This window comes from Bradysia coprophila, chromosome IV, assembly GCF_014529535.1.
Source record: "Bradysia coprophila strain Holo2 chromosome IV, BU_Bcop_v1, whole genome shotgun sequence".
Taxonomy (NCBI): Eukaryota; Metazoa; Arthropoda; class Insecta; order Diptera; family Sciaridae; genus Bradysia; species Bradysia coprophila.
The window spans coordinates 2,614,023-2,638,134 of record NC_050738.1 but is presented as its reverse complement, the minus strand read 5'-3'; the positions used below and the strand labels follow the sequence as shown (position 1 = coordinate 2,638,134).

At 40.8% G+C, this 24,112-nt stretch overlaps 2 protein-coding genes and 2 long non-coding RNA genes across 4 annotated transcripts in view; 1 reads left to right on the top strand and 3 right to left on the bottom strand.

Moving 5' to 3' along the window:
* LOC119066469 overlaps window positions 1–24,112 on the bottom strand; it is a 226,056-nt gene that overhangs the window by 61,189 nt on the left and 140,755 nt on the right. Inside the window, 12 exon segments of the mRNA XM_037168975.1 lie at window positions 15,669–15,764; window positions 15,829–16,149; window positions 16,226–16,528; window positions 16,594–17,538; window positions 17,615–17,797; window positions 17,869–17,943; window positions 18,005–18,067; window positions 18,153–18,797; window positions 18,877–19,101; window positions 22,556–22,873; window positions 23,350–23,655; window positions 23,733–24,053. Of these exon segments, the coding sequence (XP_037024870.1) occupies window positions 15,669–15,764; window positions 15,829–16,149; window positions 16,226–16,528; window positions 16,594–17,538; window positions 17,615–17,797; window positions 17,869–17,943; window positions 18,005–18,067; window positions 18,153–18,797; window positions 18,877–19,101; window positions 22,556–22,873; window positions 23,350–23,655; window positions 23,733–24,053 (3,801 nt within the window).
* Window positions 1–24,112, top strand: part of LOC119066483 — a 274,825-nt gene that overhangs the window by 173,578 nt on the left and 77,135 nt on the right. The window contains exon 2 of the long non-coding RNA XR_005085754.1: window positions 11,303–11,308. This is a non-coding gene — a long non-coding RNA (uncharacterized LOC119066483). The remainder of the gene's footprint in view (window positions 1–11,302; window positions 11,309–24,112) is intronic.
* Window positions 1,535–2,508, bottom strand: LOC119066473 (neurogenic locus notch homolog protein 4-like). Its single transcript, XM_037168979.1, has 2 exons — window positions 2,355–2,508; window positions 1,535–2,283 (listed from the first exon to the last, which is right to left on the bottom strand). Exons 1-2 carry the CDS (start codon window positions 2,431–2,433, stop codon window positions 1,535–1,537), a joined length of 828 nt encoding a protein of 275 aa, XP_037024874.1. The 5' UTR covers window positions 2,434–2,508.
* LOC119066486 lies at window positions 2,952–3,168 on the bottom strand. The gene is made up of 2 exons (XR_005085757.1): window positions 3,098–3,168; window positions 2,952–3,035 (listed from the first exon to the last, which is right to left on the bottom strand). It is a non-coding gene; the product is annotated as an uncharacterized LOC119066486 (long non-coding RNA).

Here is a 24,112-nt window from a genome sequence, read left to right as displayed (position 1 = left end):
CTATTTAAATGAGACATGGAAGTTTGTAGGTGCTTTCTAAGCGAATAGAAAATTTTGATTTGGCAGACATACTTATTGGCTGACACATGACAAATGGATTTCCAGAATATCGATTCGGGCAGCTGCAAATGGGATTGTGATTCACAACCATACATTTTGCTCCGATTCCACAGGTACCAGCACAAGGGTCACGACATTTTTGATTGGAACATGCCTGGTAAATGGACAGTCAGAGTTTATGGTACATTCCGGCGACATGTTGGAGGCTTCCTATGTAGTTTGGTACACAAGAGCACACTGCTTGGCCATTAATTTGCCTGCATTGACTGTTCGGTCCGCAAGGCGATGGTTGGCAAGGATTTTCTATGACTGGAGCTAAAAAGTCATCGTTTAAGTGTACAAGCTTCGAATGGACTTTTAGTGATCAAAATATGGCATACCTCTAACAGGTTGACACTGAACAAGGCATTTCCTTCCAATCCCGGCGGACAAGTACACATTGGAATGTGAGATACAACTTCGCAAATGGCATTTTGTCGCAAGGTTCGGACAAGCATGGATTTGTGCATTTACTTCGCAAAACAGGCCTTATCTCTCGGACAGTCAGAGTTTAGAACGCATTCGGGACGACAACCAACATTTGGATCTCCTTGATATTCTGGCATACAAGAGCAAACGCCATTGTTGCACACTGCATTCGATCCACAAGGATTAGGATTGCAAGGGTCTTCTTGGAGTGGTACTTGTTCTACGTAAAGTTTTTTGTTTCGTAAGAGAATGGAATGCAACGTTCAGTGAAAAACCACTTACGAGGCGGAATGAAGTTGACAACTGGTAAACGCATCACCCTGATAACCATCCAGACAAGTGCAGATTGGTATGATTGATTACAGTACATTGAGCCGATATTCCACAAAGTCCAGGGCAAGGATCCTGACATTTTTCTCTAATACAGGCTTGATTGCTTCGACACTCGGAACTATAATTGTACATTCTGGCCTACAACTCGGCGGCCCACCAATGTAAGTTGGAAGACAGGAACACGATGGGGAGCCATTAAAATTTCGACATTGTGAATTTGGACCGCATGGGGAAGGATAGCAGGGATCTCTGTTTTCTTCTTCTATATGTTCTACTGTTGGGGCTAGAAAATTATGTTTTTCAGTGGATTGAGTTTTACTCATTGAACGTTTTGTTTGACTATCGCAAGCTTACGTGGAACTCGGTTGCAGATCGTGAATGGATTGCCAGTAAAACCATTGTTACAAGTACAGATAGGACTATGGTTAATTACTCGGCACTGGGCATTTGCACCACAAGTACAGCTGTGCATGGATTCACGCATTTCAGATTTACGCAGGCCTTATCGAACGAACATTCTGAACTAAAACATTCAGGTCGACAACCAGGCGGACTGCCAACGTAATTTGGTAGACAAGAGCAAACACCTTGACCGTTATTTACGCGACATTGGCTATTCGGTCCACAAGGTGAAGGCAAACAGGGATCACGGTATTCGATAACAGCTGTAAAATCAAACAAAATGGTGGTGTGGGTATAGACGCAGAAGAGGATTAATTCGGTTTGTGATTGGGGAAATGAATAATGTGTTAGTATACGTATGGAAGAAGTTCTTACGGTCTCTCTGAATGTTACAGTGTATATATGGGTCACCAGTGTAGCCGACTCTACATGTACAAGATGGAACATGATTCACTACTTGACATTCGGCATTTTGGCCACAGCTTCCACCACAAGGATTCTGGCATTTGTTTCGAGTACAAGCTTTGTTCGATGGACAGTCAGAGTTAAGAACACATTCTGGGCGACATCCTTGGTACGGATCACCGTAGTACTCAGGCAAACATTCACAAGAGCCGACACCATTTTGCTCTCTACAATTAGCATTCGAACCGCACGGATTGGGAATGCAAGGTGTGGCCTGTTCATATATCGGTGACTGTTGCACCGTACACAGAGTGAATGGATCTCCAACGTATCCAGCCAAGCAGACACACATCGGAGTGTGACTAACAACGCGACACTCGGCATTTTGTGCGCACGAATTCGGGCATGGATCTTTGCATTTATTGTTTATACAAGCGAGGTTGCTAGCGCATTCGGAACTCGAAATGCATTCGGGACGACAGTATGGTGCAGAGCCGATATAGTTTGGCAAACATGAGCAAGACGGTGAACCTCCAATATCTCTACATTCAGCATAGGGCCCACAAGGTGAAGGTCGGCAAGGATCGGTTGTATCTTCTTCCACTGGACGCTCAACTATTTAAATGAGACATGGAAGTTTGTAGGTGCTTTCTAAGCGAATAGAAAATTTGATTTGGCAGACATACTTATTGGCTGACACATGACAAATGGATTTCCAGAATATCGATTCGGGCAGCTGCAAATGGGATTGTGATTCACAACCATACATTTTGCTCCGATTCCACAGGTACCAGCACAAGGGTCACGACATTTTTGATTGGAACATGCCTGGTAAATGGACAGTCAGAGTTTATGGTACATTCCGGACGACATGTTGGAGGGCTTCCTATGTAGTTTGGTACACAAGAGCACACAGCTTGGCCATTGATTTGCCTGCATTGACTGTTCGGTCCGCAAGGCGATGGTTGGCAAGGATTTTCTATGACTGGAGCTAAAAGTCATCGTTTAAGTGTACAAGCTTCGAATGGACTTTTAGTGATCAAAATATGCATACCTCTAACAGGTTGACACTGAACAAAGGCATTTCCTTCCAATCCCGGCGGACAAGTACACATTGGAATGTGAGATACAACTTCGCAAATGGCATTTTGTGGCGCCAAGGTTCCGGACAAGCATGGATTTGTGCATTTACTTCCGCAAAACAGGCCTTATCTCTCGGACAGTCAGAGTTTAGAACGCATTCGGGACGACAACCAACATTTGATCTCCTTGATATTCTGGCATACAAGAGCAAACGCCATTGTTGCACACTGCATTCGATCCACAAGGATTAGGATTGCAAGGGTCTTCTTGGAGTGGTACTTGTTCTACGTAAAGTTTTTTGTTTCGTAAGAAATGGAATGCAACGTTCAGTGAAAAACCAACTTACGAGGCGGAATGAGTTGACAACTGGTAAACGCATCACCCTGATAACCATCCAGACAAGTGCAGATTGGTGTAATGATTGATTACAGTACATTGAGCCGATATTCCACAAAGTCCAGGGCAAGGATCCTGACATTTTTCTCTAATACAGGCTTGATTGCTTCGACACTCGAACTAATTGTACATTCTGGCCTACAACTCGGCGGCCCACCAATGTAAGTTGGAAGACAGGAACACGATGGGGAGCCATTAAAATTTCGACATTGTGAATTTGGACCGCATGGGGAAGGATAGCAGGGATCTCTGTTTTCTTCTTCTATATGTTCTACTGTTGGGGCTAGAAAATTATGTTTTTCAGTGGATGAGTTTACTCATTGAACGTTTTGTTTGACTATCGCAAGCTTACGTGGAACTCGGTTGCAGATCGTGAATGGATTGCCAGTAAAACCATTGTTACAAGTACAGATAGGACTATGGTTAATTACTCGGCACTGGGCATTTGCACCACAAGTACCAGCTGTGCATGGATTCACGCATTTCAGATTTACGCAGGCCTTATCGAACGAACATTCTGAACTAACTACACATTCAGGTCGACAACCAGGCGGACTGCCAACGTAATTTGGTAGACAAGAGCAAAACACCTTGACCGTTATTTACGCGACATTGGCTATTCGGTCCACCAAGGTGAAGGCAAACAGGGATCACGGTATTCGATAACAGCTGTAAAATCAAACAAAATGGTGGTGTGGGTATAGACGCAGAAGAGGATTAATTCGGTTTGTGATTGGGGAAATGAATAATGTGTTAGTATACGTATGGAAGAAGTTCTTACGGTCTCTCTGAATGTTACAGTGTATATATGGGTCACCAGTGTAGCCGACTCTACATGTACAAGATGGAACATGATTCACTACTTGACATTCGGCATTTTGGCCACAGCTTCCACCACAAGGATTCTGGCATTTGTTTCGAGTACAAGCTTTGTTCGATGGACAGTCAGAGTTAAGAACACATTCTGGGCGACATCCTTGGTACGGATCACCGTAGTACTCAGGCAAACATTCACAAGAGCCGACACCATTTTGCCTCTCTACAATTAGCATTCGAACCGCACGGATTGGGAATGCAAGGTGTGGCCTGTTCATATATCGGTGACTGTTGCACCGTACACAGAGTGAATGGATCTCCAACGTATCCAGCCAAGCAGACACACATCGGAGTGTGACTAACAACGCGACACTCGGCATTTTGTGCGCACGAATTCGGGCATGGATCTTTGCATTTATTGTTTATGCAAGCGAGGTTGCTAGCGCATTCGGAACTCGAAATGCATTCGGGACGACAGTATGGTGCAGAGCCGATATAGTTTGGCAAACATGAGCAAGACGGTGAACCTCCAATATCTCTACATTCAGCATAGGGCCCACAAGGTGAAGGTCGGCAAGGATCGGTTGTATCTTCTTCCACTGGACGCTCAACTATTTAAATGAGACATGGAAGTTTGTAGGTGCTTCCTAAGCGAATAGAAAATTTGATTTGGCTGACATACTTATTGGCTGACACATGACAAATGGATTTCCAGAATATCGATTCGGGCAGCTGCAAATGGGATTGTGATTCACAACCATACATTTTGCTCCGATTCCACAGGTACCAGCACAAGGGTCACGACATTTTTGATTGGAACATGCCTGGCTAAATGGACAGTCAGAGTTTATGGTACATTCCGGACGACATGTTGGAGGGCTTCCTATGTAGTTTGGTACACAAGAGCACACAGCTTGGCCATTGATTTGCCTGCATTGACTGTTCGGTCCGCAAGGCGATGGTTGGCAAGGATTTTCTATGACTGGAGCTAAAAGTCATCGTTTAAGTGTACAAGCTTCGAATGGACTTTTAGTGATCAAAATAGGCATACCTCTAACAGGTTGACACTGAACAAAGGCATTTCCTTCCAATCCCGGCGGACAAGTACACATTGGAATGTGAGATACAACTTCGCAAATGGCATTTTGTGCGCAAGGTTCGGACAAGCATGGATTTGTGCATTTACTTCGCAAACAGGCCTTATCTCTCGGACAGTCAGAGTTTAGAACGCATTCGGGACGACAACCAACATTTGGATCTCCTTGATATTCTGGCATACAAGAGCAAACGCCATTGTTGCACACTGCATTCGATCCACAAGGATTAGGATTGCAAGGGTCTTCTTGGAGTGGTACTTGTTCTACGTAAAGTTTTTTTGTTTCGTAAGAAATGGAATGCAAACGTTCAGTGAAAAACCACTTACGAGGCGGAATGAGTTGACAACTGGTAAACGCATCACCCTGATAACCATCCAGACAAGTGCAGATTGGTGTATGATTGATTACAGTACATTGAGCCGATATTCCACAAAGTCCAGGGCAAGGATCCTGACATTTTTCTCTAATACAGGCTTGATTGCTTCGACACTCGGAAACTAATTGTACATTCTGGCCTACAACTCGGCGGCCCACCAATGTAAGTTGGAAGACAGGAACACGATGGGGAGCCATTAAAATTTCGACATTGTGAATTTGGACCGCATGGGGAAGGATAGCAGGGATCTCTGTTTTCTTCTTCTATATGTTCTACTGTTGGGGCTAGAAAATTATGTTTTTCAGTGGATGAGTTTACTCATTGAACGTTTTGTTTGACTATCGCAAGCTTACGTGGAACTCGGTTGCAGATCGTGAATGGATTGCCAGTAAAACCATTGTTACAAGTACAGATAGGACTATGGTTAATTACTCGGCACTGGGCATTTGCACCACAAGTACCAGCTGTGCATGGATTCACGCATTTCAGATTTACGCAGGCCTTATCGAACGAACATTCTGAACTAACTACACATTCAGGTCGACAACCAGGCGGACTGCCAACGTAATTTGGTAGACAAGAGCAAACACCTTGACCGTTATTTACGCGACATTGGCTATTCGGTCCACAAGGTGAAGGCAAACAGGGATCACGGTATTCGATAACAGCTGTAAAATCAAACAAAATGGTGATGTGGGTATAGACGCAGAAGAGGATTAATTCGGTTTGTGATTGGGGAAATGAATAATGTGTTAGTATACGTATGGAAGAAGTTCTTACGGTCTCTCTGAATGTTACAGTGTATATATGGGTCACCAGTGTAGCCGACTCTACATGTACAAGATGGAACATGATTCACTACTTGACATTCGGCATTTTGGCCACAGCTTCCACCACAAGGATTCTGGCATTTGTTTCGAGTACAAGCTTTGTTCGATGGACAGTCAGAGTTAAGAACACATTCTGGGCGACATCCTTGGTACGGATCACCGTAGTACTCAGGCAAACATTCACAAGAGCCGACACCATTTTGCTCTCTACAATTAGCATTCGAACCGCACGGATTGGGAATGCAAGGTGTGGCCTGTTCATATATTGGTGACTGTTGCACCGTACACAGAGTGAATGGATCTCCAACGTATCCAGCCAAGCAGACACACATCGGAGTGTGACTAACAACGCGACACTCGGCATTTTGTGCGCACGAATTCGGGCATGGATCTTTGCATTTATTGTTTATGCAAGCGAGGTTGCTAGCGCATTCGGAACTCGAAATGCATTCGGGACGACAGTATGGTGCAGAGCCGATATAGTTTGGCAAACATGAGCAAGACGGTGAACCTCCAATATCTCTACATTCAGCATAGGGCCCACAAGGCGAAGGTCGGCAAGGATCGGTTGTATCTTCTTCCACTGGACGCTCAACTATTTAAATGAGACATGGAAGTTTGTAGGTGCTTTCTAAGCGAATAGAAAATTTGATTTGGCAGACATACTTATTGGCTGACACATGACAAATGGATTTCCAGAATATCGATTCGGGCAGCTGCAAATGGGATTGTGATTCACAACCATACATTTTGCTCCGATTCCACAGGTACCAGCACAAGGGTCACGACATTTTTGATTGGAACATGCCTGGCTAAATGGACAGTCAGAGTTTATGGTACATTCCGGACGACATGTTGGAGGGCTTCCTATGTAGTTTGGTACACAAGAGCACACAGCTTGGCCATTGATTTGCCTGCATTGACTGTTCGGTCCGCAAGGCGATGGTTGGCAAGGATTTTCTATGACTGGAGCTAAAAGTCATCGTTTAAGTGTACAAGCTTCGAATGGACTTTTAGTGATCAAAATAGGCATACCTCTAACAGGTTGACACTGAACAAAGGCATTTCCTTCCAATCCCGGCGGACAAGTACACATTGGAATGTGAGATACAACTTCGCAAATGGCATTTTGTGCGCAAGGTTCGGACAAGCATGGATTTGTGCATTTACTTCGCAAACAGGCCTTATCTCTCGGACAGTCAGAGTTTAGAACGCATTCGGGACGACAACCAACATTTGGATCTCCTTGATATTCTGGCATACAAGAGCAAACGCCATTGTTGCACACTGCATTCGATCCACAAGGATTAGGATTGCAAGGGTCTTCTTGGAGTGGTACTTGTTCTACGTAAAGTTTTTTGTTTCGTAAGAAATGGAATGCAACGTTCAGTGAAAAACCACTTACGAGGCGGAATGAGTTGACAACTGGTAAACGCATCACCCTGATAACCATCCAGACAAGTGCAGATTGGTGTATGATTGATTACAGTACATTGAGCCGATATTCCACAAAGTCCAGGGCAAGGATCCTGACATTTTTCTCTAATACAGGCTTGATTGCTTCGACACTCGGAACTAATTGTACATTCTGGCCTACAACTCGGCGGCCCACCAATGTAAGTTGGAAGACAGGAACACGATGGGGAGCCATTAAAATTTCGACATTGTGAATTTGGACCGCATGGGGAAGGATAGCAGGGATCTCTGTTTTCTTCTTCTATATGTTCTACTGGTGGGGCTAGAAAATTTTGTTTTCAGTGGATGAGTTTACTCATTGAACGTTTTGTTTGACTATCGCAAGCTTACGTGGAACTCGGTTGCAGATCGTGAATGGATTGCCAGTAAAACCATTGTTACAAGTACAGATCGGACTATGGTTAATAACTCGGCACTGGGCATTTGCACCACAAGTACCAGCTGTGCATGGATTCACGCATTTCAGATTTACGCAGGCCTTATCGAACGAACATTCTGAACTAACTACACATTCAGGTCGACAACCAGGCGGACTGCCAACGTAATTTGGTAGACAAGAGCAAACACCTTGACCGTTATTTACGCGACATTGGCTATTCGGTCCACAAGGTGAAGGCAAACAGGGATCACGGTATTCGATAACAGCTGTAAAATCAAACAAAATGGTGATGTGGGTATAGACGCAGAAGAGTATTAATTCGGTTTGTGATTGGGGAAATGAATAATGTGTTAGTATACGTATGGAAGAAGTTCTTACGGTCTCTCTGAATGTTACAGTGTATATATGGGTCACCAGTGTAGCCGACTCTACATGTACAAGATGGAACATGATTCACTACTTGACATTCGGCATTTTGGCCACAGCTTCCACCACAAGGATTCTGGCATTTGTTTCGAGTACAAGCTTTGTTCGATGGACAGTCAGAGTTACGAACACATTCTGGGCGACATCCTTGGTACGGATCACCGTAGTACTCAGGCAAGCATTCACAAGAGCCGACTCCATTTTGCTCTCTACAATTAGCATTCGAGCCGCACGGATTGGGAATGCAAGGTGTGGCCTGTTCATATATCGGTGACTGTTGCACCGTGCACAGAGTGAATGGATCTCCAACGTATCCAGCCAAGCAGACACACATCGGAGTGTGACTAACAACGCGACACTCGGCATTTTGTGCGCACGAATTCGGGCATGGATCTTTGCATTTATTGTTTATACAAGCGAGGTTGCTAGCGCATTCGGAACTCGAAATGCATTCGGGACGACAGTATGGTGCTGAGCCGATATAGTTTGGCAAACATGAGCAAGACGGTGAACCTCCAATATCTCTACATTCAGCATAGGGCCCACAAGGTGAAGGTCGGCAAGGATCGGTTGTATCTTCTTCCATTGGACGCTCAACTATTTAAATGAGACATGGAAGTTTGTAGGTGCTTTCTAAGCGAATAGAAAATTTGATTTGGCAGACATACTTATTGGCTGACACATGACAAATGGATTTCCAGAATATCGATTCGGGCAGCTGCAAATGGGATTGTGATTCACAACCATACATTTTGCTCCGATTCCACAGGTACCAGCACAAGGGTCACGACATTTTTGATTGGAACATGCCTGGGTAAATGGACAGTCAGAGTTTATGGTACATTCCGGACGACATGTTGGAGGGCTTCCTATGTAGTTTGGTACACAAGAGCACACAGCTTGGCCATTGATTTGCCTGCATTGACTGTTCGGTCCGCAAGGCGATGGTTGGCAAGGATTTTCTATGACTGGAGCTAAAAGTCATCGTTTAAGTGTACAAGCTTCGAATGGACTTTTAGTGATCAAAATATGCATACCTCTAACAGGTTGACACTGAACAAAGGCATTTCCTTCCAATCCCGGCGGACAAGTACACATTGGAATGTGAGATACAACTTCGCAAATGGCATTTTGTGCGCAAGGTTCGGACAAGCATGGATTTGTGCATTTACTTCGCAAACAGGCCTTATCTCTCGGACAGTCAGAGTTTAGAACGCATTCGGGACGACAACCAATATTTGGATCTCCTTGATATTCTGGCATACAAGAGCAAACGCCATTGTTGCACACTGCATTCGATCCACAAGGATTAGGATTGCAAGGGTCTTCTTGGAGTGGTACTTGTTCTACGTAAAGTTTTTTGTTTCGTAAGAATTGGAATGCAACGTTCAGTGAAAAACCACTTACGAGGCGGAATGAGTTGACAAATGGTAAACGCATCACCCTGATAACCATCCAGACAAGTGCAGATTGGTGTATGATTGATTACAGTACATTGAGCCGATATTCCACAAAGTCCGGGGCAAGGATCCTGACATTTTTCTCTAATACAGGCTTGATTGCTTCGACACTCGGAACTAATTGTACATTCTGGCCTACAACTCGGCGGCCCACCAATGTAAGTTGGAAGACAGGAACACGATGGGGAGCCATTAAAATCTCGGCATTGCGAATTTGGGCCGCAAGGGGAAGGATAGCAGGGATCTCTCTTTCCTTCTTCTTCATTTTCTACTGTTGGGGCTACAAAATTATGTTTTTCAGTGGATGAGTTTACTCATTGAACGTTTTGTTTGACTATCGCAATCTTACGTGGAACTCGGTTGCAGATCGTGAATGGATTGCCCGTAAAACCATTGTTACAAGTACAGATCGGACTATGGTTAATTACTCGGCACTGGGCATTTGCACCACAAGTACCAGCTGTGCATGGATTAACGCATTTCAGATTTACGCAGGCCTTATCGAACGAACATTCTGAACTAACTACACATTCAGGTCGACAACCAGGCGGACTGCCAACGTAATTTGGTAGACAAGAGCAAACACCTTGACCGTTATTTACGCGACATTGGCTATTCGGTCCACAAGGTGAAGGCAAACAGGGATCACGGTATTCGATAACAGCTGTAAAATCAAACAAAATGGTGGTGTGGGTATAGACGCAGAAGAGGATTAATTCGGTTTGTGATTGGGGAAATGAATAATGTGTTAGTATACGTATGGAAGAAGTTCTTACGGTCTCTCTGAATGTTACAGTGTATATATGGGTCACCAGTGTAGCCGACTCTACATGTACAAGATGGAACATGATTCACTACTTGACATTCGGCATTTTGGCCACAGCTTCCACCACAAGGATTCTGGCATTTGTTTCGAGTACAAGCTTTGTTCGATGGACAGTCAGAGTTAAGTACACATTCTGGGCGACATCCTTCGTACGGATTACCGTAATACTCAGGCAAACATTGACAAGAGCCGACTCCATTTTGCTCTCTACAATTAGCATTCGAGCCGCAAGGGTTTGGATAGCACGGTGATAGATTTTCCATTGGTTCGGCTAAAAGGGTGGATGATATTTCTCGTTTTATTTTTTGTAAGATTTGTCGTTAAAATTTTGTCGTATCACCAAGGCATTGATTATTTGCGTAGCGTATACATCTAAGATTCGCTTTTCATCTTTTTAGATTATAACCTCAAAAGAGTTTTGTTATTATTTTAGATTTGTGGCCCAGATTATTAAGTGTGAGTGTTGCAGGTGCAGGTATATGGGATAATTATAGCTGTAAGGAGTATAGTGTTGTGTGTTTCAGAGTACAGGATTAGACGCAATTTCAGTTAGACATATTCAGACCGGAGTTTTTGCATATTATGTTTGGTTATTTTCGCATAAAGGCAAAGACATAGAGAGAAGTGATTGACTTCAATTGTTTAAGTGAAATTGAGACAAAGTGTTTTTGTTGTTGGTGTTAAAATGTATGTGTCCAACGTTGGAGAGCCTAGTGCCTACCTGGAACTCTCGTTTTCCTTTATGTTGTTTTGTTTTTTAAAATCAAAATATCACATTCATCACATCACTGATTCTTTGCTAAGTATAAATTACTGACGGCAGTTTCTCTATATTTAATGTATGACGAATATGAAAGTTGCACAGTTAATAATATTTGTTCTTAAATTTTGAATAAAAATCAATTTCTCACTCATATTTTCAAAAGTTTCTAATTTTGTTGATTTTATTTTTATTTATTTTTTCGGTATAATTCAATCTTCAGTTGAAAAGTATTAATGCTCTGAACTGTCTGAATCAATCACCTTTAATTTTGTTTCATGAAGGTGAGTTTGCTTCGTTTGTAATGATTTGTACCGATTCTCTCACAATTAAAAGGCCAAATTGTAGAACAAGCAAAAATAGTTTTCAATGAAGTATGAGCGTGACTACCAATTCTCCAGAACAATTTTTAAATATTGTAAATCTCTCTATAATCGACGAATTTGACCCGAGTTTGAAATCATTTCACGTGTGGAATCAACAATCTTATAACACTGAGCGTATTTTGTACACTTATGGTGATATAGTGCTTTGGATATGTCTCTGTAGCATACATAAGTTGGTTTCAATAACGTCTGTGGTTCCACTGCAGCCGCTTCACACAAAAAAAGGTAATGGGGACAGCGCCATGAGTTCAAATAACCATTCCATACGTCTCAACTACTTATCGTTAATACAATATCAAAGGTAGACATGTTTGAGTAATTTTTGTTTTTCTTCAATAATTTACTAACGATTCGTAGTGCAAACATATGGAGTGGTCATTTGAACTCACGCTTCCGGTTCCTGTTACTTTTTAGTGTGAAGCCGATGTAGTGGAGCTATACAGACGTCACTGCTGCCTAAATTCGTAAAACTTTTTTATTACAAGTTTAAACCGTAGCCACAAAAATGAGCCATTTTCTGCTTCAAGTATTGATGGAATTTTGATGGAAATATTGACTGATATATTGAGTAAAAATGGCAAATTTCCTTAAGAAGAAACGGTAAGGATAATAAGAAATTGAGGTCAGGAAAAAATTTACGTGAGACAAGTATTGGTTTGGAAAGCTGGTAATGCTGTAATCAATGTTTCCGAAGAGAAATGAAAAAGGGAGCAGTTCTAACGCTCCAAATTCACTCAATTTAGAACAACTTGGTTCTCTTTGCAAAAAAAGGTCGTCAAAATTAGTGTAATGAAATCGGAAAATTAATTGATTTCGAAAAAGTGGACATTACACGAAAGGAATTTCGAAAACCGACACATTTTCTGTTTCTGTGTTTTACTTGAGTCCCCGATTTCTACGTATAAGAATACATGCAAAATTCAGAAAAGTCCAGTAAAACACAAAAGAGAACATATGTCGGCTTTCAAAGTTCCGCGACCTTGAAACAGTGTAAATGGTGAAATTTCATGGTACCGAGGATGAAACAACAACGGAAAATCCTGTCCCACTATTCGCATGCCATTCGCTCATACTTTCCCGTCGTTCGCTCCATTCATTTGCTTATATTTTCCATTCATTCACTCATATTTTCCTGCATTCGACCACATTTTCTTGTCATTCAACCACATTTTCCTGTCATTCATAATTTACTCTCGTTCTTTTCACTTATTCGCTCATATTTCACTACATCCGTTCCAATGGCCCGTCCCACCATTCGTTCTTGTTGTTTCCACCCAGCGCGACACTGCAGATTGATTTCAGAATTGAGGGTAATTCTAAGAATTTATAAATTAGATAGGACCGACCCCTCTTAACAAAAATGATTTTGAATCCACACGCGTGAAATAATTGTTTCCCTCTGACGTCAAATTAAATTAAATTATTTTCGTAAGTTTAAAATGCATTAACATCAATGTCTCTAAATGAAATATTTGTTGTTGTTGTTATTAACTACGACACGTTAATTGATTCAACGTTTTCGTTATTCGATTGAACGTTTTCGTTATTCGATTGAACGTTTTCGTTAATTGATTTAACGTTTTTATACTTCGCTTTCAAACAATGAATGTGACTAATTGATGATAAATATTCTGAATTAATGAATTAATTGTATTTCGTTGTGAATTAAAGTGGTTTTTGTATTTCAGTATGGTAATGTAGAACTTTTGTTCTAGTTGTTTATGTTAAAAATTTATTGCACTCTGAGTCTATTTTGTTATGGCTTCTGAAGCATTAGTTCAGCGTTAAACTAATAATAATTATTTGTCGATTTTTATTTGTTTAGTGTTCCGTTAATTGATGACTTTGATCGCATATGTTTTAAGAAAAAAACATTCGTCACTACTTGTGTGTGCGTGTTTGAAAATTGAGAAGTTTAGATTTAACCGTAATTCATAAATCATCCGAGAACCATGCACACTGTACAGGTAGCCGAGGCAAATTTTTAGCCTACATTTGGGCACAAAAATGTTACATTTTTGACTATAATTTTGCCCTCGCATCCTTTTTGGAAAAAGTTAAAACATCGTTTGGTGTTGAAAGCTAACACATTTGAATCAAAAATAGAAATGTTTGTAACCTAGGTCCGAGTAAACTCAAAATTAGTGTCAATTTTCGTTCACTATTGAGTTTTCTCTAACTTAAGAGGTTCCGAGCGTACGCTGAAATTGTAGCCTACATTTCTGCGTTTCGAAATTTTTGATCGCTGATATCTTTTTACGAGAGCCCTTTTTGAAAAATGTACGACCACATTTTCGAGTAAAAATATGTCAGCTTTGAATAAAAAATAAAATTGTCTGTGAAAGTTTCATGTGCTTTGAGAAAACTGTACCGATGCCCCACTTGCATCAAAGGTACACTTTTCTCAAAGCACATGAAACTTTCACAGACAATTTTATTTTTTATTCAAAGCTGACATATTTTTACTCGAAAATGTGGTCGTACATTTTTCAAAAAGGGCTCTCGTAAAAATATATCAGCGATCAAAAATTTCGAAACGCAGAAATGTAGGCTACAATTTCAGCGTACGCTCGGAACCTCTTAACCTTTCATCACAAACCTTTCTATTTTTTATTGAAACCTAACACCAAACGATGTTTTTGTTTTTTCCAAAAAGGATGATAGGGTAAAATTATCGTTAAAAATACAACATTTTTGTGCCGAAATGTAGCCTACAAATTTGCCGATTGAAGATTGCTCTTAAGAGCAATGGATCCTTTGCAAATTTGTAGCCTACATTTAGGCGGAAAAATATCGTTTTTGATGATTTTTCTGAACCAATTTTTTTTTTTAAAGTAAAACCAATAAAGCCCGCAAAAAGTTGTTACTTAAGGAAAAATTGGTTTATGAGTTATCCCACTTGGGGAAACTTTTGCAGATTGTGTAAATTCATGTAATCTGAACAGGTTTATCCAAGTGGGTTAAGTCAGCCAAACCAATTTTTCCTTTAAAAGTAACACATTTTTGAGTGCTTTAATAAAAAATATTTTTCCGCCTAAATGTAGGCTACAAATTTGCAAAGGGTCTATTGCTCTTAAGTAATAGATATGAATTTGTAGACTATAAGCCTACATGTAGACTATGAATTTCGGTTATTTTGTTTTCGGACGAGCTCCCGAAATTCCCGCATTTTCTTAATTGTCAGCGGTAAGCATTTTTAATTGAAATTGGAATAGCATAACGCGAGTAGTAATCTGTTACGCATACTATGTGTCATCTCTTACAAATGTTTTTGGTAACAATTTTGACCGAAATAGTGGTAAAAAAACAGCGCAAAAATTTGAAAGAAATGAAGAGGACACCGAACGAGCAAAAATTAGAAAAATCTGGCAGGCAAGAGCATTTTTTTGTCTAATTGTATTAGAAATGAGATGTTCGAAAAAGGCAGGATCGAACTAGTTATAGGCTGGACTTATGAGCAATCCTAACGAAAGTGTGAAGCACGCAAAGTCATCAATCGGCGAACACTGAACTTGTTTGTTTGTTGTAACGATTATTCATTTTGGTTACGAATTTGGATTAGTTTGCAAATCCAAGCGTTGCACATTATCTTATACTTTCGCGTTAAGAAAGCTTCGTTTTAAACTTAAATTTTATTGAAAGCAAAAATAAAACAAAACGAAAAAAGGAAAAAAATAAATTGCACTCACCCTGCTTCAGCACGCAATTGGTGAACGGATCGCCGGTGTAGCCAATATCACAGGAACAAGATGGTGTGTGATTAATAACCGTGCAACGTGCGTTAACTGTCGGCATGAAATGTTTCGATTAAGATTGTCCCTTAGCTCCATTGCTACCATCAAAACTCACCTCCGCAAATTCCAGGACATGGATCCACACATCGTTGTCGCATACAAGCTTTATCTCTCGGACACTCGGGATTGATGGTGCACTCTGGTCGACAGTTCGGCGGTGAACCGATGTAATTTGCCAGACATGAGCATGCTGCAGTTTCACGAATGACTTTGCATTCAGCGTTCGGTCCGCACGGGCTCGGATGGCATGGATTCAATTTCGGTGGAGGATCGTTATCGATAATTTCGGCATAGCAACGTGTGAACGGATCGCCAGTGAAGCCAGTTGCACAGGTACAGATCGGATTGTGATTGATCACTTTACATTTGGCATTGCCTGTAAACAATTAACATTTAGTGTCGCGTTCACTCCCAATCCAATCGAGCAATAGGAATCATTCAAAGTCACTTACTGCCACATGTTCCAGGGCATGGATCCACGCATTTTTGATTGAGACAAGCCTGTTCTAATGGACAGTCTCCGCTGGATAAACATTCTGGTCGACACGACGGTGGACTTCCAATCATTCCAGGAAGGCATGAGCATCCTGGTATGCCATTTTGACTGATTCGACACACTGCATTTTGTCCACAAAAACCGCATGGATCTTTCTGCACTTGTTCTTCTCTTCTACACAAAACGAAAGCGTCTCCGGTGTAACCAGGTGGGCAACTACAACTTGGTATGTGATTGGAAACATCACAGCGAGCATTTTCTGTGCGATAGGAAATGGAACATAAATATCATGTCATCAAGCATACGCTCTGACGATCTACTAACCTCCACAAGTTCCTGGACATGGATCGACACAACGATTATTTATGCAAGTCTTTTGCGGTGAACAGTCAGTATTCATAGTGCATTCAGGGCGGCATCCCGAATACGGATCACCGAAGTAGTTGTGTCTACATGTGCAAACACCATCATTGCAATCAGCATTCGAACCGCATGGCGATGGATCACATGGAGAAGTTACGATGGGATCTCGAATGATTTGAATTTCGGAACACTGTGTAAACGGATCGCCGGTAAATCCTGTTCGGCATTGGCAAATGGGAATGTGATTTTGTACACGACATTCAGCATTCCACCCACAAGATCCTTCACAAGGATTTCTACACTTTTCGGCAATACACGACTTGTCGGATGGACAGTCAGTATTGACAACACATTCTGGTCGACAATTCGGCGGTGCTCCGAAATAGTTTGGTAAACAGGAACATGATGGTGTTTCGCCTATTGCTCTACATTCGGCGAAACTTCCGCATGGTGATGGATAGCAAGGATTGATGGGTACTTTTGGTTGTTCCGGATCGGCTTTGGGAATCGGTGTGCAACGAATAAACGGATCTCCAGTCATATTCGATGGACAGCTACATATTGGATTATGGTTGATAACTTCGCACCGGGCATTAACTCCACACGTTCCCACACAAGGATTGGCGCACTTGAATTTATGACAAGCTTTATTCTGAGGACATTCAGAATTGACTGTACATTCAGGTCTGCAATTCGGCGGCGATCCGATGTATTCGTCAACACACGAACAGACAGCAATATCGTTGACTACACGACATTTACTATTTGGTCCACACGGGCTAGGTTGGCAGGGATCGAGTGGTGTCTGATCGATTTTGGGTGGTTCTTGGCATGATACCAATGGATTGCCAACATATCCGTCTATGCAAATGCACGTTGGAATATGATTGACCGGTATACATTGAGCTGTTCAGTATTAAAATCCGTTAGATTTGGTGAAAATAAATCTCTAAACGTCGTCGTGATTGTAACTTATACGCACCATTTAAACCGCAAACTCCTGGACAAGGATCTTTACATTTGTTTCTGATGCAGGCCTTGTGCGTTGGACAATCAGAGCTCAAAACACATTCGGGTCGACAGCCTTCATATGGATTTCCTGTATAATCCTGGATGCATTTACATGATCCAGCACCATTACGTTGGATGCATTCACTATTTGGTCCTGGAAGAATTAAAAAATTTATTTTGTTTTCTCGTTGACTCTTGGAAATTCAATTGAACCGCGTAACTTACCACAAGGCGATGGATCGCATGGGTTGATGGGCTTCTCGTCCTTTTGGACAAATAAGCATTGAACGAACGGGTTACCTTTAAGAATAATTTTTGGATTTTATTCCATGGAAATTGTCATTTTGTTAGTCAAACTTACCAGTGTAACCAGTTGGACACTGACATGACACGGTGTGACTATGAACCGAGCACTCGGCATTTACTGCGAACAATAGAAACGAACATTTTTTTAGGGTCTCAGCTTACAAAACCGCTTAGATTATCAAACAAACATCAATTCTACTTACCGCCACAAGAACCGGGACATGGATCTTTGCACTTATTATTGATGCAAGCCAATCTAGCTGAACAATCATCGTTAATAACGCATTCGGGTCGGCAGTTTGGCGGTGCTCCAATATATCCTTGTAAGCACTGACACGTAGGTGTACCACCATGATTTCGGCAAGTGGACGAAGGACCACAAGGATTCGGTTGACACGGATCACGTGGTGTCTCAACCTTCTCTATTTCATGTATAATCGGTTGACAGCTTCGGAATGGATCGCCTGTATGATCTGGACCACAACTGCATATGGGGCTGTGATTGTACACTTCACACCGGGCATTTAGACCACACGTGCCTGGGCAGGGATCAATGCACTTTTGATTGGTACACGCCTGAGTAGACGAACATTCACTGCTCGTTGTACATTCTGGTCGACATTGTGGTGGTGCTCCAATGTAGCCTTGCAGACAGGAGCATACGGAATGGCCGTTTACTTCTCTGCATTGACTGTAAGGACCGCAAGGCGATGGATTACATGGCTGTTCATCGCGTTCTACTAGTGGCGGAGTTTCTATTTTTGTGCAAACGCCGATCGGATTACCAGTGTATCCGGGGATGCACATGCAATTTGGTGAATGATTTTGCACACGACATTCAGCATTTACTGCGTAGAAAATCGAGAAAGTTTTACATTTTCGAGAAAAAATATTTTTTCATCGACAAGCAAACGGATTACTACTCACCTCCACATACACCAATGCACGGATCAACACATTTATTGTTCACACATGCTCTCAATCGATCGCATTCGGAGTCTTGAATGCATTCAGGTCGACAGCCACTATATGGATCACCAAAGTAATCGGGAAGACACGCGCATGAACCAGCTCCATTGCGTTCCTTACACACGGCATTCGCTCCACATGGACTAGGATTACAAGGGTTTGTAGGTTGCTCTGTTGGTTGTACTGTGGGAATAAAGGCTGTGTTAGTAACAGAATCGCAGAATCTCCAGCTCAATAAATTTGAACGAATAAAATTGATCTGTTGGGGCAATTGTTTTCTATTGTCGGTATTTGATAGAATTCATTTTGTTTTCCCGTTTTCAGTTGTTGAAGGTACCATATCTTGAACTGAGCACAACTAGTTGGAATCGATTGCCGTGTATTGCAGATGTGAAATTCTCAACAGTTTTTGGTTATTAAATTGGAAGAGAACGAAAGTTTTTTTTTTGTATGTAAACACTGTAGGATTAGCTTTCGTATTATTCATTATGCCGTTATGACAATTTATGGAAAGGTGAGACTCTTGAGTGTAACAGCGATTAAACTACTTCACCAATATGTAAAACTCATAGTGAGGTTCAGTAGATGTTTGAAAATTTAAGGTTAGTGTCATAAATCGGAAAAAGTCGGCGACTGAAACTGGCATAGCTTAAGGATCGTCCAATTAACACCAATCTCAAGTTTCGCACCTTCAAGTTTTATGAACTCGAAGATGAGGATCTACTATCATTAGATGGCAAACGACTTCTTAATAAGGAGTTCTTATCGAAAACAGGAAAAAATAGTAAGGTCAGGGAGTGTAGACCAAAGGATCTTTGATCTGGGTTCCTGCTTCTCAATTGAAGAAGCCTTCCAAAACTCTAATCTAGTGCCAAATTAATAGATTTGTGGAGACGAGTTGTAACTATTTACGACTCATAACCATCGGATGGTATCGTAAGTAGAATGAAAAAGGATTTTCAAAAAAATGCGAAGAGAATTTTCTTTGCATTATGTAAGGAAGTTTTTCATTTTATTAAGACATTTTTAGGATTATTTTAATGAATTTATTGAACTTGAGGATCATTTAAAATAATTTTAAGCTTTTCAATGCATTTTTCATTTGATCAAAAGTTAAAGCATTTTTTGACGTTAATCAGCTGGCTGATAACTATCGAAGATTTTTAGCCCCGTACGAAGTACTGGGGGCTTATAAGATTAATATGCCGTTTGTAACACGTCGAATTGGAAGCAGACAGTAAGGGCAAAGCATTTGGTTATGTTCATAGATGACGAATCCGCAATAAAAAAAATGTCCGTCCGTCCGTCCGTCCGTCCGTCCGTGACCCCTCTAGCTAGAGTAAATCACAACCTTTTTTCAAAATTCTTTTTTTTCCCGATTGGTATCGACAAAAGTAAGGTCAAGTTCGAAAATGGGCATGGTAGGGTCGGCCCCTCCAGAGCTAGGGCCCTATAGGTGTTTTTCAGTCTTTCGACGATATCTACCGAAATACGCACGCAATAGCTGCTTGTGATATATCAAATGAAAGGTATTGACGAGTAGAACAAAGTTGCTGAACATTGTTTTTGGGTAAGATGTAACGTGGACTTGTTGGGAGGGCTCAAAGGTCGTTACTCGGCCCTAAGTGTTTTTTGCACATAAATCGAGTAAATCTCATCCGATTTTGCTAGATTTAGTTTTTTATGGAAGGTAATTGAATACCGAAAAGAACGTGGCGAAAAAAGTTTCAAATTTGGGCCCTTGGACTAAGGCCGCTACTCGGCCCTAAGTGTTTTTTGCACATAAATCGAGTAAATCTCATCCGATTTTGCTAGTTTTAGTTTTTTATGGAAGGTAATTGAATACCGAAAAGAACGTGACGAAAAAAATTTTTAAATTAGGGCCCTTGGACTAAGGCCGCTACTCGGCCCTAAGTGTTTTTTGCACACAAATCGAGTAAATCTCATCCGATTTTGCTAGATTTAGTTTTTTATGGAAGGTAATTGAATACCGAAAAGAACGTGGCGAAAAAAGTTTCAAATTTGGGCCCTTGGACTAAGGCCGCTACTCGGCCCTAAGTGTTTTTTGCACATAAATCGAGTAAATCTCATCCAATTTTGCTAGTTTTTGTTTCATTTGAGAGATAATTGAATGCCGAATAGAATGATGGCAAAAAAAAGTTTTAAATTTGGGCCCTTGCACTAAGGCCGCTACTCAGCCCTAAGTGCTTTTTGCACATAAATCGAGTAAATCTCAACCGATTTTGCTAGTTTTTGTTTCATTTGAGAGGTAATTGAATACCCAATGGAAAGTTGGCAAAAAATATTGGGTTTCTAAAATAATGTCGTAAATTGTTGGTTTTATTTGAGAGGTACTTCGTACGGGCTTTCGTAATTGCGCTATGCGCAATTTTAAAAATAAACACTTTCAGTAAATTTGACAATTCCCAACTTGACTTGCATTTTGGTAACAGACGCATTAGAGGGTTGTAGACGTATTAGGGTTCCGGGCTTATTAGGGCTACGGACGTATTGTGGTTGCGGACGAAATAGGATTACGGGTTGTACGGGGCTAAGTCGCAGCAAACGCTCCGACTGTTCTGATGCCTTGTTTTAAGGAAATTTTTGACTATGAAAACTGTTCAAATGAAAATAGTTGACGGGTTCAAACAGACCCCATCGTTAAAGTAGCTTTAACGACTTCAACAACCGCAAATATCACTAAATTTGTCATCAGCACTCTGGCATTTATTTTCACTTTTCTTTCACTTTGCCAAAAGGCAAAAATTCTTAGAAAATCCTTCAAAACTTTACGAAAGAAAATCCTCAAATACATAGAAAATCCTCGAGGAAAATCGCATAACCTAAAAATCCTTTGAAAACCCATACAAAAATAGTAAAAAAATCCTTGACAAAGGATAGGGAAATCCTTGAAAATATTTTTTCAACGAAATGAACAATCATTCTGCGATTATTTTCGGAATTCCTAATTCACATCACATTCACGTCTCTCGTTCAGCGGCTCAGCAAGATGGTATCTTCAAAATAAAATATTTTCTTCTTTTTTTAATCAACAAAAACATTAATTGTTAAAATTGTTGGTTAATGTCTGTAGTATTTTACATTTCATATGTTTTTTGGTTTATTTAAAAAAACGTTTTTTTTTGTAAGATTTTAAGTGACGAAGTTTAGTGTCATGACTAAATTTATTCGTCGATTAAAAATGAATATTAAAAATGTACAAAAGTTTAGAGAAAGAAATAAAATTTAGAAAATTTTCTACATTATTCTTATCAAACAAAGAAAAGAAAAAAGTTTGTTTTCGCTAAGTGTGCCCACATATCGTCAAAAACTTTCTCGCTATGTGTATCATTGGTGATGTATTATTACTGCATTTTAACTATTACGAAGTTTCACTTACTATCAACCTAAAAAAGATTTTTTTTTCTACAAATAAATACAATAAAAAGACAGAAATCTACCAAACAGAGATAGTGTACATTCGAAATCAATTTATACAAAAGAATGTAAACTTTTAACAAAAAAAGATCGAAAACCACCCGTAATAGCTAAAATGCAGTCGCTATTCACTTCCGTATAGATCAATTTATGTCCGTCTTAACAAACAAAAAAAATAAGTTCCGGTGAACACTCTTACTCCGTATAATTTCTGTACATCCAGTAAACGGATCGCCCGTATATCCAGCCACACAATGACACATCGAATTATGATTCAATACGGTACACGTTGTGAATCTACCACAAACACCGATGCAAGGATCTTTACATCTTTCACTGATACATGCTAAATTAGCCGGACATTCGGCATTAATCATGCATTCGGGTCGACAGTTTGGCGCCCGTCCAATGTAATTCGGTAAACATGAACATACTGGTGTATCGCCCACAACACGACACTGTGAATGTGGGCCGCAAGGACTAGGCGAACATGTACCAATTACAACTGGTGTGTGTTCTAAAAGTTTTATTTACAATAATAAGAGATGAAGAAATAAATTTTTTACATAAGAGCATGCATTAACGTCAATGGGAACGGTTACGGGTTGGAGATTTTAATTTTTAATCCGATCAATTCGTTGCCCACAATTCGTCTCGACTGATACACTCACTGGCATAATACGAAATGTTCAAATGCAAGTCAGTTAATCGTTTCCATTGACGCTAAATGAAATAGCAATAGAAAACACTCGATAATCGCCACAACGGGTCATACGAAACACTGGACAGGTTATCGAATATTTTCTAGTTTTCTCCGTCGAGTAGCTTCGTAACAGTCATTTCGTATTGGATTTATGACTTAAGCCAAGTGAAACATTACAAAAACTTAAAAAACCAAACTCAAGTAATTTTCGCGCGATTAAATCATCTATGAATCAACTGTTATGAAGAACTCCCAGAGAAGAGGAAGCATAATAGAATGTACGAGCTTACGTATTTTATGTTCACATCGAACGAATGGATCGCCCGTAAAACCTGGTGAACAGGAGCAGATCGGATTATGGTTAACGACCTGGCAACGTGCATTTTGTCCACATGTGCCCGGGCAAGGATCTTGACATTTCTTATTCACACATGCCTTGTCTTGGGCACATTCGGAACTGACTACACATTCGGGACGACAGTTTGGTGCTGAGCCGATGTAGTTCGGCAAACAAGAACATACGGCATGATTGTCGACTTCGCGACATTGACTGTTCGGTCCACATGGTGACGGTACGCAGGGTTGAATATTTTGTTCTGAATAATAGAGAAAAAAATTGGCGCGGAATTTAGATTGATGGAAGTCCGGTTGAGAAACGTTTAATAGTTCTTACTCGGTGGAGGTGGTTCATGACAAGAACTAAACGGATTGCCAGTATAACCTTCCAAGCATGTACAACTGGGCGCATGTTTGGAAACATGACAAAGAGCATTTTGGCCACAGACACCTGGGCATGGATCTTTACATTTGTTGTTCAAACATGCTCGGTCGGATGGACAATCGTTATTAGTTACACATTCTGGGCGACAGCCACTGTAAGGATCACCGAAGTATTCTGGCAGACATGTACATGAGCCGGCACCATTTTGTTCTTTGCAAACGGCATTTGCTCCACAAGGACTGGGATTACATGGTTGCAGAACTTCATCTTTTACTACAATTAAAAAGGGGAACTGTTGATGGAACTGTTTCGGTAGAACAATTGTGATAAGC